The 19,187-nt window shown below is 36.8% G+C and overlaps 1 protein-coding gene and 1 non-coding gene across 6 annotated transcripts in view; both read left to right on the top strand.

Moving 5' to 3' along the window:
- LOC106869305 (thyroid receptor-interacting protein 11) overlaps nucleotides 1–19,187 on the top strand; it is a 214,951-nt gene that overhangs the window by 191,986 nt on the left and 3,778 nt on the right. For all 5 annotated transcript variants that reach the window (XM_052971565.1, XM_052971566.1, XM_052971568.1 and 2 more), the window contains 2 exons: nucleotides 13,730–13,811; nucleotides 15,543–15,657. In XM_052971565.1, coding sequence (XP_052827525.1) covers nucleotides 13,730–13,811; nucleotides 15,543–15,657 — 197 coding nt within the window. The remainder of the gene's footprint in view (nucleotides 1–13,729; nucleotides 13,812–15,542; nucleotides 15,658–19,187) is intronic.
- LOC128249137 (U6 spliceosomal RNA) lies at nucleotides 3,360–3,469 on the top strand. Its single transcript, XR_008265258.1, has one exon. It is a non-coding gene; the product is annotated as a U6 spliceosomal RNA (small nuclear RNA).

Here is a 19,187-nt window from a genome sequence, read left to right as displayed (position 1 = left end):
ATACATACATGTACATATATATATATATATATTTAATCAGCAAAGTTACAAAATGACTTGAGGTCTGAGAGTTTTCTGCTCAAAACTCAACCTTTGTGTCACTTTGTAACTTCTGCCAATTAAAAACGAAAAAATATATATACTCGTGTCTTGAGTTCTGTTTACACTGTTTCTATTACCAGAGCTGTATTGGTTATGCATATATATATATGTGTGTGTATATTTTTGGATTCGCTTCGCTAGCCTATATTTTTGTGTAAATCCTTGTCTATTTACTTGCTTAAGTTTGCCTGCTTTGATTTCTTTGCTTATCTTCTTGCTTCTCTAGATTGATAGATCTGTTCCGATCTGTATGTTAATATATCTTAACTTGCTTTGATACATAGAGCTGCTTCGTCTGGTCTTTATCTACGGATCCCTTACATTAATGTCTTTCACTTAAATAATTTCGTCTCAGAAGTCTGTTGTTATTTATCTCCCTTCACAACACCATCCACACTTCCTGTGAAATGAGACAATTGGGCACAGCTGTTTGGCATAGCTTACTGTATATTGTACCTGTTTTGGTGACAGTATTTCTTAGCACTGGAGGCAAGCACACACACACACACACACACACACTAACTCGTGTGTGTGCATAGAAATATACTCATACAGAGAGTGTGAAAGAGAAAGAGAGCAATACTAAAAATTATTAATCAAACATGATTGACATAAACACTTTTCATCTCCTCATTGTTGTTGAGGGTTCCAGTCGATCCGATCAACGGAACAGCCTGCTCGTGAAATTAACATGCAAGTGGCTGAGCACTCCACAGACACGTGTACCCTTAACATAGTTCTCGGGGATATTCAGCGTGACACAGGGTGACAAGGCTGACCCTTTGAATTACAGGCACAACAGAAACAGGAAGTAAGATTGAGAGAATGTTGTGGTGGAAGAGTACAGCAGGGTTCGCCACCATCCCCTGCCGGAGCCTCGTGGAGCTTTAGGTGTTTTTGTTCAATAAACACTCACAATGCCCGGTCTGGGAATCGAAACCGCGATCCTATGCCCACGAGTCCGCTGCCCTAACCACTGGGCCATTGCGCCTCCACGCATCTCCTCATACACATGAAGAAAAATATGCTCTCATACAGAAAGAGAGAGATAGGGGGAGAGTGTGTGCCTGCATGCATGTGCGCGTGTGTGTGTGTGTGTGAGTGAGTGAGACATTGAAATAACTGTCAAATAAGTCAGCCTCAAATCAGTGCCGCCAAAATAGCTCTGCCAGTCGCATCTTAGTTCTTCCAGTACTGACTATGCCCAAGTTCCCTGTATTTGATACTTATTATCTCCTAAGACTATCTTACTTGCTTCTTCAGATAATTATTTTGTTTCTTGTCCCTCATTTAATGCTTTTTTTCTTTTTTCTTCTTACCTAGAAACGTGAAATCTTCATAGTTCCTCTCTCTACTCAAACAGGAATTTTAAAATAACTTCTTTGTTTTAATATAATTCTCACACTTACTATACGTCCCTAACTGATAATCTTTTTCACTTCAGTCTTTAATAGATTTTAGATTACATTTGCTTCTTTGATCATTTCACAATATTCTGTCCAAATTTTCAAATTCTTTCTTTATTTATTTATTTATTTATTTATTTTTCTTTTATTTATTATTTTTCTTTTTTTGTAATATTTTTTGCTTCCAAGTCAATTTTAAATTAAGCCTCTCTCCTACAACTAAGTTTAGCACTGCTCCTGTGATCTTACAAATCTTACGCCCCCACATTTGTCCCCGGCTTATTTTCTTCCTTCTTTCATTATTAAACTGTTTTTTGTTTTCTTTCTTTTTTAAACCCACTTACAGACAAGATCAAAATGATTGAAACAGATTTATGAACCTGCAAATTAATGTCTTAATAAATAAACATATATATGCACACACACATGCATGGCGTTATTTACACTGACATTTACACATACACATGAATATACATACATACATGCAAACATTAATTAGTTAGTTTTTCTGCCGACATAAAGGAAAAAAAAAACCATGGTTTACATTTCACTGGGAGCTAAAATAGCATCACATTATTAAAAGATACAGCCTACGTTTCACTTTAAATTACACATTTGTATGTACGTATTTGTGCACATATTCAGTAGTATGTTTAGGTGCATTATGGCCAAATGCTTAAGAAGCTTGCTTCACTATTACAAGGACCGTGTTCAATCCTGCTATATAGCTTTTGGGGCAACTGTCTTTTGCTATAATCTTGGGTTCACCTGAGCCTTTAGAGTAAAACTGGTTTGATGGAAACTGTACAGAAGCCTTATCATATGGATTGATTGTTTGTGTTTCTCATTCAAAGGCCCAGTTTTGTCACACTGTGTCATGCAGATTCTGCTTCAGAATTATTATTATTATTATTATTATTAGTGTTAAGTTGGCTGAATTGTTAACTCGTTGGGCAAAATGCTGTGTCATTTTGTACATCCATGCATTCTGAGTTCAAATTCTGCTGGGGTCAACTTTGCTTTTTATCTTTTCAGGTTGAAGACTGGGGTTAATGTAATCGATTTAGCCCTTCCCACAAACCTGCTGGCCTTGTGCCAAACTTTAAAACCATTGTTATAATAATAATAATAATAATAATAATAATAATAGTGATGGGGTAGCAGAATCTCTAAAGCAGCAATAAAAAATGCTTTGCGGTATTTGTTCCAGCTTTTTCAGTTTTGAGTTCTAATCATGCCAAGGTGAACTTTGCCTTTCATCCCTCTGGAGGGATAAAGTTTCCATCAAGTATAGGACTTGATGCGAACAACTATCCCTCCCTTCGAATTCACTTAATGCTTAGTGGTATTTTGGCCATCTTTGCATTCTGAGTTCAGATTCCGCCAAGTTGACTTTGCCTTTCATCCTTTCAGGGTCTAAAACAGACTAAAATAAGTACTAGTCAAGCACTGGAGTTGATGTAATCGACTTACCCCTCTCCTGAAATTGCTGGCCCTGTGCCAAAATTTGAAATTAATTATTATTGATATTGTTTTAAATTTTGTCTTGTAATCAGGTTCAAAGCTGACTGCTTAATTATTAATTCATTAAACTCGATAATGTCTTTGCCCTCTTCCACTACCTCGCCCAGCTGTCTGGAATAAGACACCAGAACTGCAAATGGAGAGAGAGAAAGAGGTTGAGAGAGAAGAGCATTTTTAACCCATGCATGCTTTTCTTTCAGCTAAAAATTAAATATAACTTCCAATCCACGTCTTCTGTTTTTTCTTTTCTTTTTCTAACCCATATGCTTCTTTTTATTTTTTGTTAATATTTTATGTTTGTTTTATGTTTTGTTCTTTTTTTATCTTGAACTTGTTGCTTCAGCTGTGCACATACTAAAACTGGAACAATACAGGAAAGGCTAGCATGGCCCCTGCAGAATGATGACATGCTAATTTGTGAAGCATTCCATATTCTTTTTTTTTCTAGGCCCAGCCATGATTGTGGTTAAGAAGTTTGCTTTGTAACTTCATGGTTCCATATTTAGCGCCACTGTATAGTTCAGTCCCATTGCTTGACACCTTGAGCAAGTGTCTTCTACTACGGCTTTTGGCTGACCAATGCCTTGTGAGTGAATTTGGTAGATGGAAACTGTGTGGAAGCCTAGTGGCTGTATTGTTTACCGAGCATGTAAACAATATCATTACCACCCACATGGCGTCAGTATAAAACCACTGAAATAAACATTCATCCACACTCTCATATATACATGTAGACACATATGTACATGACGTAGTAAAAATAAAGTAGAAATAAGCTAAATTAAATCTCTGAACGAGATTGAGTACCCGTCAAATAAATACTGGTATTAATGTCACCAACTAGCCCCCTTTTCTCAGAATTGCTAGCCTTGTGTCTATGTTAGAAATATTGATATTATTTAGGCTGTAAACTGATAGAACTATTACTGCTTGGAAAAAAATGTTCAGTAGGATTTTATCTGGTTCTTTACATTTCTGAGTTCACTTACCACTGAGGTTGCCTTTTGCCTTTCATCTTTCTGGGGTCGATAAGATAAGTACCAAGTGAGTACTGGTGTTGATGTAATTGACTTACCTTTCCCTCTCAGTTTAGGGAGAACAGATCTTGAAGTTTCCTTTCTTCCTCAAATTTAAAAGAATTATCATTATCATCATCATCATCATCATTATTATTATTATTATTATTACGGTGATGACCTGGCAGAATTGTTGCATGCCAGGCAAAATGCTTAGTGGTATTCAGTTTCTCTTTCCGTTCTAAGTTCAAATTCCAACGTGGTTAACTTTGCCTTTCAGGGTCAGTAAATTAAGTACCAGTTAAACACTGGGGGCCAATGAAATCGACTAGTCCACTCGCCCCCAAATTTCCGGCTTTGTGCCTATAGTAGAAAGGATTATTATTATTATACATCTGGAATGAGCAGATGTTTCTGTGAGAGCTCCACAAAATAATTTCTAAGTAGACTCCATTCAACCTGCTAGAAATTGCAGTGAAATCCACCACCACTCTTTAAAAAAGTGAACATGCTGGGTAATGTGCATATAGAGGAAAGATGGGAACATTATGGCTTGAAGCCTTTTGATCATGGGTTTGCTGGATTGGGAAGTCTGATTGGGTGCTAAACACCAATAATAAATATGTATTACATATATCTGAATCACTAAGATACTCTCTTCTCAGAACAAATAACATACCACCCCCACCCAAGCTCACTTGACACATTTGCCTCTCTTCTTCCACCACCTCAGTTCTTTCTCCTTAGGATCTTCAGATTTTGAAGTTTCCTTTCCTCCCTTATCAATATTTTCCTTATAGACCTCAGTTTAAGGATGTTGTTTTTTTCTACTGAATGTCAGCTGATGAAATTTCAACAGCCTTTGTGGGCCTGTCTAGATTGTGGGAAGTGCCCCCTTTTCTGTTGGACTAACTTACGAAAAAAAAAAAAATGTTCAGGGAGCTGTTATTGACCCTTGTCTAGAAGCATGAAAAGTTGTAGAACATATAGGTGTAACTATTGACTAGGCAAATAGCTTATGAAGGGCAAACATGTGAGTAAAAGCAGTTGTTGTTTATGTATATTTAGAAACATGAAGGGCACTGAGCAAACAGGAAGGACTAGCTATTGCTAACATACGCCTAGTAACATGATCATTTCGTGCATAAATATATAGAGTCAACTATTGTCTGTAACAAAGATGTAGAAAGAGCTGTTGCCATTGAACCAGGTTTGTTAGCAAGAAACTATTGTCATCATCATCATCATCATCATTTCATGCCTGTTTTCCATACTGGCATGAAATAGACAGTTCAACAGGGTTCGATGAGTTGCGTAAGTCCCCAGTGTTAGCTTTGGCAGGGTTTCTATGGCTGGAACCCTTCCTAACACCAACCACTTTACAGTGTGTAGTAAGTGCTTTTCATGCCACTGCCAATAGTGAGATTGCCAAGTAAAAAAAAAAAGGAAAAGGAAAAGGCTCTCACATCTAAGTGGGAGTGTATTTGAGGGTGGGAGTGATGGTTTTATGAGAGGTGTTGAAGGTTAAAGTATTGTAAAAGGACACGTATAGGTTAGATACAATGCTTCATGAAGCATGGTAGACATAATATGGAGTTAAGTATTGTTAACATAGAACTGGAATTATGTTGTGGACAGATATGTTAGAAGATCTGTTAGTCCCTGCTTGGACACATAAAAAAAAGGAACATGTAAGAGAAGCTGTAGAAACACTGTCTGATTGCAAGAGGAACATGTAGGGCAAGCAGTCACATAAAAACATGAATGTAGTAAGCATGTAGAATAGCTGTCACTATTGATCCACATATAGAAATATAATGGTGACTAACATGTAGGATGAGCTGTTACAATGACACATGTATAGAAACATGAAGTAACGGATATTAATGGATATTTATGGATGGATTGATGAAAAATCATTACACTTTTCCTTTTCAGTTGACAAAGTTTTGGCTTATAAGAAGAGACATATAAATATAAGCGTAGAACCATCAATTTAAGCAAATATATATTTTTTTTACTTAACCAACCAATTCCTCTAAAGATATTTAGATAAGAATAAGAAATAAATGAATACCAAGAATATGAGAATTTCTGGTGTCACAGGATCACATGATAGTTGAAAATCTAACTTAAATATTTGTCTCTGATTGTATGAGTAAAATAACAAATGGAGCACAAATCCTTGATGACTTAAATGTGTAGGGTGTTGTATTATCACCCACTTCTATCTCAGAGACCTTAACTGCAAATCCACTGCTAATGTTTCATTGTGCATTTGTATACTGTGTTTAATTTTCATTCCTTATTCTCCTTCACTAAGTTGTTAGACAAGAATAGGTACTGGGGTACTGGATCTCCTGAAAATGTTACTTACAATAGACCATTTTCAAGGGCAGGATGGAGGTTGCTTGGAATTGCCTCCTCCGTGGTGCTTAAAGTTAAGATATGTAGTAGCGCTTGGGATTTCTTCAAAATGAAGTTTGCCTTTTAAATTTCTCAGAGCAATCTGGGTGAGTTATGAACTTAGATTGGTTGGAAATCTCAAACTCTATCAGTGATCTGGGAGAGTGCATAGTCTATAATTAAGATTATTCATTCTCTGTGGACAGCATTTTTAACCTAGTATAGAGTGTGGCTATTGACTTAATACAAAACAGAGTTACCATATGGTGCATTCAAACCAATGAGGGAACCTGTACATGCTTGGCCTGCAAGAGACAACAACCAAGTTTCCTCCAAATTACTCATCATCAAATTTACAAAGGATAACATAGTCTTAGATTTGTTTTAGTTAAGAACATAAGCTGCTGGAAGATATTGTCCTAGCTACACTCAATGATTGATTCACTATAGATATGGAGTTTAAAGAGCAACAGCTGTGGGTAGAAGGAGGTTAGCTGAGTGGATAACTTATAGAACTACTTCTTTGTAGCTCTTTTATTCAAAGATACAGATCCTAGTGTCTGCAGGAAGAACATTTCACCCAGCTGTCAGAAGTACCAGACCAATGTTGTAATGTTCAGCCTTACACTCGGACTACAGTCTGTGTGTGTCAGTTCAGTACTTGACTGGTACTTTATTTTATCAACCCCCGAAAGGATGAAAGGCAAAGTTAACCATGGCAGGATTTAAACCTTAGAATGTAAAACACTGGAAAAAATACTGCAAAGTATTTTGTTTGATATACTAATGATTCTGCCTGTTTACTGCCTTAATGATAGGTGTATCGCAAAAATCGGTTTTACTTGGAACTGCACGCATACTGCGTAAAGTGCTGTCTGTCTGAGGTCCTTGTTGTGACTTGATAGACAGCACAAATCTTCAGCACACACAATGTCTTCAATAACATTAATTTCTTAAATAGATATAATGCCAGAAATGGGGAGCAGTGGTTAGTCAAATTGACCCCGATGCTTGACTAGTACTTTGCTTTTCATACCATGCCCTCCACCTGAGTCAGTAAAATAAAATTGATTTTGTGAAATTTGTACTCAGAATATGGTAGGTCGTTAGTATATATGGCAAGGCATTTTTGTCTGCAACCTTGCTGCTATAAATTATATTGTAACGCATCACGTGCAGTTTAATTTGCTCTTTTGTAATTGGATAGATCTATGAATGCTTGATCTAGTCTATTGGTCTCAGGGAATGGAGAAACAGTAGGCTTTTGGTCGTTAATGGTATACATGAAATAGCTACAGGCTAGAGTTGAACCTGGATTCTAGCTTTTAGTCAGTTGGGTATTTATTTCTCCCTTTAATTCAACTCTTGCAGTGTCTTATTGAAACCCATCTATTGTATGTACCTACATCTCTCTGTTTGTCTGTCCCTTCCAAGAGAGATAACTCTGATTGTATTAGATTTATCTCCCTTGGTTACTTATTTACTAACTGGAATTGTTACCTGTCACATGACCAGTAATGACAGAAATATACTTTTGCCACTTGGGTAATATTGAGTAATCTTATGTATGTAATTCATTGATAGCTAAACAGTATTATTGCTATGAAAAATTTGATTTAATTTAAATTGAATAAATATTTTTATGTTAGATATTAGTTTTCATTTTATTATTTTGTATAAGCACCTTGAAATTTGAGTGAAGAATAAGTAAAATTGCTGTGTTCCTGTAATATTACTGATATTGCATTTGCAAAAATATATTTCCAAAATTATCCATCATGCGATGGTTAAAATTCAAGTTTATAACATTGTTGTGAAGGCACGTGGCCTAATGGTTAGGGTATTCGATTCGCAATTGCAAAGTCATGAGTTCGATTCCCTGTGACGCTTTTTGTCCTTGGGAAGAACACTTTATTTCACTTTGCTCCAGTTCACTCAGCTGGCAAAAATGAGTTGTACCTGTAATTCAAAGGGGGCCAGCCTTGTCACATTCTGTGTCATGCTGAATCTCTCTGAGAACTACGTTAAGGGTACACATGTCTGTGGAGTGCTCAGCCACTTGCATGTTAACTTCACGAGCAGACTGTTCTGTTGATTGGATCAATTGGAAAACACTTTGTTGTGACTGACAGAGTATCAGTTAAAGAAACATTTATGCTGCTGCAGTTGGTGCTGTTTACCCCTAGGTCATTTTAATTTAGCCGTACCTGGTAAGCACTGAGGTTGATGTAATCAATTTGTCCTCTCTTCTCAAAAATTAACGCTATTGAATCCTGCATTGGACTAGCTTTCCATTCTGAGTGCATGTTGTGATCTCAGTCACTTGTACACCATGTAAGCCAGCTAATCGGCCTTATGAAGCCTAAGGCTCAAAGGTGCACAAATTTAGGGGTAATAAGTCTAGTGAGTTGAGGTGAACCAAGGTGTATAAAAAATAAAATTGAGCCTGTTAGAATTTGAATTTGGGATGTTTGTTTAATTAGATTATCAGACATAGGATTGTGCAACCATGATCTTTCTAGGTTTTCTAAGATTGATGGAGTTGATGTAAGTCAATGTTCCGTTTGACTATATCAAGATCAACATCCTCAAAAGAAAAAAATTACATGATCAGTGAGGGATTCCAAAATGTTGTTGAGCTTCTGAATCAGTCCCTGAAACAGCAGATCAAAGGTATTCTGGCCATACCCATCCATAGTTGTTGATCAGGCATAGTGTAATATGGACAACACTATTCTATGTGTTCTTATTTTAAGTTGGGTGTAATTTGAGGAAGAGTTGACTGCTGTTTTAGCATGTCAAATGGCTATGTTTAGGCTTTCCAGCTTCTGTGCTGGAAGGGTAGAATTTTAACGAGTAGTCACAGTAGGGTTGATGAGAGGAAGGGAATGGTCTTGGGTAATGGGACACACACCCAGCTCACTCTATTCACTCCAGCTTTTTAATTTAACCACCTTTAACTGATAACATTTCAATAGACATTGATGTCAGTGAAATTTTAAATGCAAACGCATACACACACACATATATATATACACACATACAAACACACACACATGCATATATATCATGGCTGTGTGGTTAAGAAGCTTGCTTACCAACCACATGGTTCCAGGTTCAGACTCACTGTGTGGCACCTTGGGCAAGTGTCTTCTTCTACAACCTCGGGCCAACCAAAGTCTTGTGAGTGGATTTGGTAGATGGAAACTGAAAGAAACCCATTGTATGTATATATATATATACATATACATACATATGACGGGTTTCTTTATACATATATTCATATATATGTATGTGTGTGTGTATGTTTGTCACCCAACAACACTTGACAACCGATGCTGGTGTGTTAACATCCCCGTAACTTTGCGGTTCGGCAAAAGAGACTGATAGAATAAGTACTAGGCTTACAAAGGATAAGTCCTGGGGTCGATTTATTCGACTAAAGGCAGTGCTCCAGCATGGCCACAGTCAAATGACTGAAACAAGTAAAAGAATAAATGCTTTTTATTACCTCTCACTGTAGACAGAAAAATTTGGGGATTTCCTGATTAGTTCCATTTCTGTCTGGGGACTCATTAGAGAACAAATAACCATTTCAATTTATTGGTTAAACTGCTGTCAGAATTTTGAATAATATTTACCATCATAAGTTTGACATTCCAGTAGAGATTGATTACCATCCTAATACGAAGCACTGGTTAATTAATTGCATGACAAAATAAATCATGTTACCATTCTAAAACAGATTGAAGGTAACATTTGGACAGCTTTTATTGTTTTACTGAATTTCACTAGACTAGTTACTGCACATGAGGTAATGAGATTGATTCCTAGACCAGGCTCTGTGTTGTGTTCTTGAGCAAGACACTTTATTTTTTACACGTTACTCTAGTTCACTCAGCTGTAGAAATGAGGTGCAATGTCACTGGTGCCAAGCTGTATCAGCCTTTGCTTTTTCCTTAGATAACATCACTGGTATAGAGAAGGGAGGCTGGTATGCATGGGCGACTGCTGGTCTTCCATAAAACAACCTTGCCCAGACTTGTACCTCATGGGGTAACTTTGTAGGTGCAATTCCATGGTCATTCATGACCGAAGGGGGCCCACTAGTTACTGCACCAATAAAGATATAATCGTTGCTACCATCATAATATACAATTATATGAATATGATAATACAGATCAAGGCTTTTCATCATGGTAGATTTTATCATCCTGGGATAAACAAGAAGATAGTTGCTACCTTGGCAAGGAAACTCCTACATTGCCACACAACTTGCTAGAAATAGTAGCCAAATCTCCTTCATTTCGCACATTACTATGTTAAAAAGGGAATGACACAATGGATAATGTGGGCTTAGATATACTGTATCTGAAGCAAAAAAAAAGTTGATCATGGTCAGAATGCTTTTGATTATGGATCTGCTTTGATCAGGGCTAACATAGGTGACTACCATCGCAATATAGAACCAAGTTACAATCTCAACACTTTATTGGTTTTGAACAGACACTTTAGTTACTAGCATAACAGAAAGTGATTGTTACTACTATCATAATATAGACTGGTGGTGGTAGTGGTAGCAGGCATTTGAGCATAGGTAAAATCCCTATGGTAATTTAGCTACAGTTCTGAGTTCAAATCCTGCTTTTCATCCTACTTCAGTCAATCAAATATTAAACCAGTGAGAATACAGAAGTGATGGGATAAATTTAATATTCTACAGTATTTAACTTCAACTCCTTTTGTTTTGTGTTCAAATTTACCCCAAGGTCAGTTTTGCCTTCCATCCTTCCAGAGTAGATGAAACAAAGTATTAGAGGTTGATATAGCCATCTATATTCCACTTCCTTCTAAATTTGAGGTGTTGTGCCTAAGTAAGAGAGTGCTATTACAACAAAACAAAAACAGCTGCCATCGCAACAATTTTTACCATTCTGAGATAAAGCATGATTACTGATGTTATAAAATACCTTGGTTATAACTGTTCTGCCTCTGTTTCAAGTTAGTCCCCTAACACCAACCATTGGTTGCAACCTCAATAGATATATATTGTAGGGTTTTCCTCGGTCAATCTTGGCCATTTTTCTGTGCATCTATATGGCAGCCAGAACAAGATTTCTTTGAGGAATGCAAGCAGTTACTCCATACCAATGATCTCTATCCTAAAGAAAGGCTGCTGCCTTGGGCTGATATAGTTGTATGTTATTGCAGGCATTGCTATTAGAACATAAAAGGCTGAATCAAATACTGCTCTACCTTCTACCATTCCTGCTAATTCATCCTTCTGGATTGAAATTGTTTTTATTAATCTCATCTCTACTGAAAGTGGAGGTGCAATGGCCCAGTGGTTAGTGCAGCGGACTCACGGTCAGAGGATCGCGGTTTCGATTCCCAGACCAGGCCTGTGTGTTTATTGAGTGAAAACACCTAAAGCTCCACGAGGTTCCGGTAGGGCATGGTGATGACCCCTGTTGTACTCTTTCGCCCCAACTTTCTCTCACTCTTTCTTCCTGTTTTTTGAGTAACGCTGTGATGGACTGGCGTCCCGTCCAGCTGGGAGGAACACATACGCCATAGAAACCGGGACACTGGGCCCATGAGCTTGGTTAGGCTTTAAAAGGGTGCATAAAAAAAAAAAAATTAAAAAATCTTTACTGAAAAGGATGAAAGGTAGAATTGATCTCAGTAGGATTTGAACATAGAAAACTGTCAGAACAAATACCACAAGGTATTCTATCCAACCCTAACAATTCTGCCAATTCACTGACTTAATAGATGTGAGACCATACAATAAAAGTTGGTATGGTTGCTGTTCTTACAGCAGCAGGGCCTGCCTTACCTAATAGTGGTTTCAAATTTTGGCTTGGGCCCAGTAGTTTTTGAAGGAAGGAGAAGTCAATTACATTGACCCCTGTACTTGATTGCTATTTATTTTATGGACCCAAAAAGGATGAACAACAAACTCAACCTCGGTGGTGTATGAATTCAGAAAATAAAACCAGAAGAAATGCTGCTAAGCATTTTGTCCAACATGCTAACAGCTCTGCTAGCCCACTACCTTAATTATTCTACTATAATAATACTCTTGTGTTTTTCTCCGTCGCAACATATGAATGAGTAAGGAAGGGGTGATAGATGAATAAGGAAGGAAGGGGTGGTGGCAAACTGCTGGTATGGTGAACATTCAGCGCTGAAAAGAAGAATCAAACAGCGTTTCAACTCTGTGAATGTGTGTATGTGTGTACAAGGGAAGTATGTGAATGTATGTGAACATTGGCAAGTGTATTAGTTTGATTTCCCATCTATATTTATATATAAAATACTATAATTAACCGTCATTTTTGATGGCACAGGGCCAGCTTGTAATTATAATAATCCTTTCTACTATAGGAACAAGGCCTGAAATTGTGTAGGCAGGAGATCGCCAATAATTGACTAGTACTTATTTCATCAATCCCAAAATGATGCCAGGCAAAGTCAACCTCGGTTGACTTTGAGCTCAGAACATAAAGATAGATGAAATGGCACTAAGCATTTTGTCCAGCATGCTAACAATTCTGTCAGCTTGTTACCTCTTCCGACATAATAATGGTCAAGCCAACTATTCTATATCATCCACGGCTAGCATTGATTTTAATAGAGACCTCATTAGTTCTTGCACATGCAGTGCACCACCACAATACAGGCTGAGCATTGAGCTCTTATCAACCACTGATTTACACAGCATGGGAAAAGTGACAAAGAGAGTTTTCTCTTCAGAAGTCTGTGAAAGGCGGTGAGCTAGCAGAAACGTTACTCCACCGGGCGAAATGCGTAGCAGTATTTCGTCTGCTATTATGTTCTGAGTTCAAACTCCGCCGAGGTCGACTTTGCCTTTCATCCTTTCCGGGTCGATAAATTAAGTACCAGTTACGCACTGGGGTCGATGTAATCGACTTAATCCCTTTGTTTGTCCCCTAAGTGTTTAACCCCTTGTGGGCAATAAAGAAATAAGAAATCTGTGACATCGAGTTCTTTTAACAGGTGGGATTGAGGCTTTGTAAACTCAGTCATGGTTTAGACAAATTTAACCCACTAAAAGTTGCTTTTTATTTTTCTCGCATTTTTTTTATCCTCTTTTGTTTCTCTCTCTTCCCTCTCTCCTTTCCTAATCTCTTTAGATGAACCTTATCTAAAAATATTTTCTGAGCAATCTATCCATGTGTCTCTCTCTCTGTCTGTCTCTGTCTCTCTCTCTCTCTCTGTCTATCTCTGTGTTTCTTTACTATTTTACAGTTGAAGAGAAAGAAAATCTTCTGAAAGAGGCTGATCAAGAGATCCATCGGCTGAAATTTGATTCTGAAGCATTTGTCGATAAGTAAGTATTAACAGCTACCATGGTTCAATCTTCCGTGCAGTAAATCCCAGGAAGAAATCAATCCTGGTATATGTGGTTGATAATGTTTATTACACTAGTGTTGCTCCTGCTATTGGATAAAAGGAGGGCTGTGGACTTGATGGAGATGCTTGGATTGGAAGAATTGGTGGAACAGCTGGCAAGAGCGAATGGAATGTGGTGGTATGGACATGTGTTGCGGAGGGATGAGGATCATGTTCTGAGGAGAGTGCTTGAGTTTAAAGTGAATGAAGCTTGAAAGCGAAGTCAACCAAAGAAACTGTGTAGGAGACAGGTGAAGGAGGAGATTGGGCGGGTTGACTTGAAGAGAGAGGATGCCCAAAACCAGATGAGATGGTGTGAGAGCGGTTGCTGTAAGAGTGAAGTAGATCCGGCCACCCCTATTAATGGAGACAAACCTGAATTTAAAATATTGGAAAACAACAACACTAGTGTTGCTCCTACTATATATTTGAATTTACTCTTACATACGCATTGTCTGGACATACCTGTACATGGTTTGCATGCCATGAGCATGTAAGTTGTGGACTTGTGAGGTAGTTCATCCCTGATTCTGCTGGGTACACGATGTTGATAAGCCACAAAAATGGTGAAACATCAGTGTCCATCACTCCTAGATGGGATTGAGGGTGAATATCTTGCCTGTGCATAACTAAGGTGTTTTAACACCCAGTGCTTTGAGAGAGTATTTGCCATTATGCCAATAGCAGCTTGCTGGCAAATATATGAAACATATACATTAAGTATATGTGGTTGACAATGTTTCCATATATATATATAACGCCAGCTTAATTTAATTCATCCTCAGTCGAAAGACATCTGTTGTTATGTCCTGTTTTATTATTTTTATTGTATTTGTGTAACATTATTTGTTTTTTTTCTCGTCCTTGTTTTTGTATACATTCGCTGCTTTCTTCCAAGGAATCTAATGCTCTTAGCTTAGTTTTTCCTTGGGGCTGGCCAGATTGGAGCAATATCGAGAATAACCAGCCGAAATTGCAAAGATAATCTGGATTTCGACTGAAGAGAGAAAACTCTGAATGCCCTGTCCTTGTTTTCTTTGCATCGTCTATCTGTATGTTTTGTCCCTTTCTTGTATCACCTAACTGTCTGGATGTTTTGCGATCTTGTCCCATTTTGTATTATTTATACATACATACATTTATATATATATATATATATATATATATATATATATATATATATATATTATATATATACACACACACACATACATACATGCATACACACACACATACATACATACATACACACATGGAGTTATAGATTCACGTGTATCCAATATCATCTGACGCTTTGAGAGATCTTGACAGAACTCCAGTGTTATGTAGAGTTCTTAAGACACTGTTGAACCATTTCATTCTCTTGCTTCTGATTATCTCAGTAATGGTGTACATCATGGGAAGAACTCCTTTTTTTGTTACAAAAGTATTTCTACACCTGTTTCATAACCATACCTTGAGTATAGACAGAGTAGACCATAAACACTGCATTTTACATCTACATTATTTTAAATACAATGACTTTGCATCAATGATCAAATATTAAAACAATGCTATCATAAATTTATATTTTGTCTTGTTCAATATTCTATTCTGAAGTGTCTCTGATGATTTTTTTCCAAGAGAATATTTCCATTTTTTTTCTTTACACTCTCTCTTTCTATCCTAGACTTGTAATGAAAAACCTTATCATTAATTACCTGAGCACATCACAAACAAAGAAGGGTGATGTCTTAAGGCTTATTGGTGGCATTCTAGAATTTTCTCCTGAAGATTTCTCAAAGGTATTTATTTAATTATTATTTTTCTTTTCACTCTTCCACTGATGTCAGTTCTTCAGCCTTGGCCATGCTGGGGCACCTCCTTCAAGAGATTTTAGTCAATTTGTCAATTTTTTTTAAAAATCACATAATGAAAGAAAGCCATCCTTGGCATAAAGGAGTATAAGTCACACAGAACTAAATATCCCAAGGCAATTTTTGTCCACCCCAATACTCTGATACTAGCATGCACACACATGCATACATCCAGCTTGTTGCCACACAGTTTCTAACTACTACTCACAAAAAACAGGTCCTCTTGAAGCTATGTTAGAAGATTCTTACCCAAGAGCAGCTAAGGGGTATCAAATCAAGAACCATCTGGTTGCAAATGTAATTTTTTTTGCCTAGTGGTTTGTACTTGATGCCAAAGTAGATCACATCATAGATTATGAAGTAATTACATTCATAATACTCATGATATGGTTTTTTTCTGTCTCAGAAACATGGCTTGTACTTAACTGAACTGCATTTATCCATTCTTTTTCTTCATTTGTTTATTTACTGCATTCTTTGCACCGTAAGTTGCTATTGTATCCGGAGTTGTGTAGCATTTGTTATCTAATCAAAATTAGCTCATTAATTCTAAAATGAGATGAAGAGTATTTGATATATTGATTAATAAATTCTATTGATCACTTATTTTTTTTTTTCCTTCAAGTGTTCTATACAAGCCATATCTATGTACTTATGCTAAATGCTAACAAGCTTTTGACCACAATCTACAGGATCTTATTGAACTAATTTAATATACATACAAGCATATATCTATACACACATAAATGCACATAATACTAATAGGAACACACTATTCTGAAGATAGTGTCATGTGTCGATCTCCTTGTATTATATATATTCCTAGAGTGTATATTTTTTAGTAAAAAACTGATTATGGTTAAGGTAAATTATGTTGCAGTACATTTTTGTTTGTTATTTTATTTGTATTTGAAGTAACATCTTAACTCTTAATAAATAAGTTAAAACATTAATCACAATAAATTAATGTTCAAGAAACCAATCAGTGTGCTTCTTATATGTTATGCATTTCCCATTAATTTTTGATATTTTTTGACAGCTGGTGCCTCTGCATGGTTTGTGAATATGTTAGAAATAGCAGCCAAATCACACTTATTGTTTTAAGGAGTCCTGGAATAATGTAATCCTAGATATAACCTAAAAAGACTGGGTGGTCAAGGCTGGAATGACTTTGATTAGAGACAGTCTAGCCATATGAAATTTGATGCTGTAATCTTTTCTGGTTTTTATAAGCTGTTGATGAATAACATGTCTCATAGCTTGAATTCTGATTTTTATGTTGCTAATGGTTAATTTTTGCAGAACTCTAAAGAAATACAAAGTAATTTTTCAAACAGAATTGTGAAACTGACTGACAAAAGAATGAAGTATATTTATTGTACGGTGGCTGTTATAATTCTGTCCCCAGGACTGTCCCTGATGATGTGTGTTGAAATAATGTTGTCATGTGAAAGGATATATATAAAATGTAGAATAATCTTTAAATTGGTTGAAGTGAAAAAAAAAAAAAATTAAATAGGCGAAGGAGTGGCTGAGTGGTAAGTAGCTTGCTTTCCAACCACATGGTTCTGGGTTCAGTCCCACTGTGTGGCATCTTGGGCAAGTGTCTTCTACTATAGCCTCGGGCCGACCAAAGCCTTGTAAGTGGATTTGGTAGACAGAAACTGAAAGAAGCCCGTCGTATATATGTGTGTGTTTGTGTGTCTGTGTTTGTCCCCCTAGCATTGCTTGACAACCGATGCTGGTGTGTTTATGTCCCCGTAACTTAGTGGTTCAGCAAAAGAGACCGATAGAATAAGTACTAGGCTTACAAAGAATAAGTCCCGGGGTCGACTTGCTCGACTAAAGGCGGTGCTCCAGCATGGCCACAGTCAAATGACTGAAGCAAGTAAAAGAATAAAGAGTAGTAAGGAATGATGAAATGTGCATGTGATTGATGTAATCTCTCAAGTTGCAGTTGTTGTTTTCTGATGGTACTAATGTTTCGGGTATTTTTAATGTAAACTTTGTTGCTGTTATGCAATATGTAAGTTTTCATAAATCTTAACATGATTTTAGAAATTGAAAAGTAAGTGAATGAATGAAATATAGTATATTGAACTGAATGAAAAAGTTTCTTGGAATGGTTCCTATGTTTTCAATGGTACATTATTTGATACTCTGCGCTGTTTTAGGAAGTTATTATTTTATGTTAATCTTTGGTAAAACCAAATGGAATTGAAGTACTGAATGTAAGCAAATTGCATGGAAATAGAAAAGTGGGAATGAATGAACAAGAAATGAAATTCTTCATATTTTGTAAGTTTATGTGTAAATGATGGCAAGCTTGATGCTGTGTAAGTATGTAGTGTTTGCTGTTATGTATGACTGCAATATGCCATTGTCAGAAGTATTTCTAAATCTGAATTTCTTTGTAAACAATATTTTCGTGGTGTGTTTGTTGTTTGGTGTATATGTATATTCAGCCCTAGAAACACTCTGGATAGTGCAAAGTGTAGTTGCCCATGTATAAATACTCGTTTTGGTGAATACAAAGCAATCTCCTCAAAACATTTACCCTTGTGATTTATTAACTGTTGTTGCCATAGCTAATTTTTACTGAAAATTGTTGCCTAATTAATCATCATCATCATCATCATCATTGTTTAACGTCCGCTTTCCATGCTAGCATGGGTTGGACGACTTGAATGAGGACTGGTGAAACCGGATGGCAACACCAGGCTCCAATCTAAATTTGGTAGAGTTTCTACAGCTGGATGCCCTTCCTAACGCCAACCACTCAGAGAGTGTAGTGGGTGCTTTTACGTGTCACCTGCACGAAGGCCAGTCAGGCGATACTGGCAACGGCCACGCTCGAAATGGTGTCTTTTATGTGCCACCCGCACAAACCAGTCCAGGGGCACTGGCAACGATCTCGCTCAATGATAACTCTTTATCAGCTGAAGAAAGTGTGACTCTTGGAATAAATAGTTTTTTTTCTGTGATGTGAGCCTGCAGTTATAAGTTTCGCCCTAATAGTTCTTGCTTGAATCACGATAATGGCAACTAGATGTGTACCATTACACATGCTGTTAGCTTGGTCAATTGCATATAGGAGTTTTTAATTTTAATATGTGTGATAGCAAACATGAAAAATTAAATGCATTTAAGTACTGTGTAGTGAATTCTGAAGGGTTGTCTTGAACTCTGATCATGACTAAACAGAACTTTTACATCTCTTGCAAACACTTTCAATATTTCCTCATTTATGGCATCAACACTTTTTAGTGTTGAAACAACAATTTTTGGAAAATTTCCCAGTTTCATCGTGCATTTCTCTATGGCATTTCAATTAAAAATGAAACAAGTGGTGTATAAGAATTTCACTATTTACTTCTACTAGAGACCCATTTCTCACATGGTGTATAAACTTGTTAAACTGTATTTGTTTATTCTGATCTTCAGAATTCTGTGCATAA

This window comes from Octopus bimaculoides, chromosome 11 (genome assembly GCF_001194135.2).
Source record: "Octopus bimaculoides isolate UCB-OBI-ISO-001 chromosome 11, ASM119413v2, whole genome shotgun sequence".
NCBI classification, from domain to species: Eukaryota; Metazoa; Mollusca; class Cephalopoda; order Octopoda; family Octopodidae; genus Octopus; species Octopus bimaculoides.
Note: the sequence above shows the minus strand (reverse complement) of the source record. Positions and strands in the feature narration are given on the sequence as shown.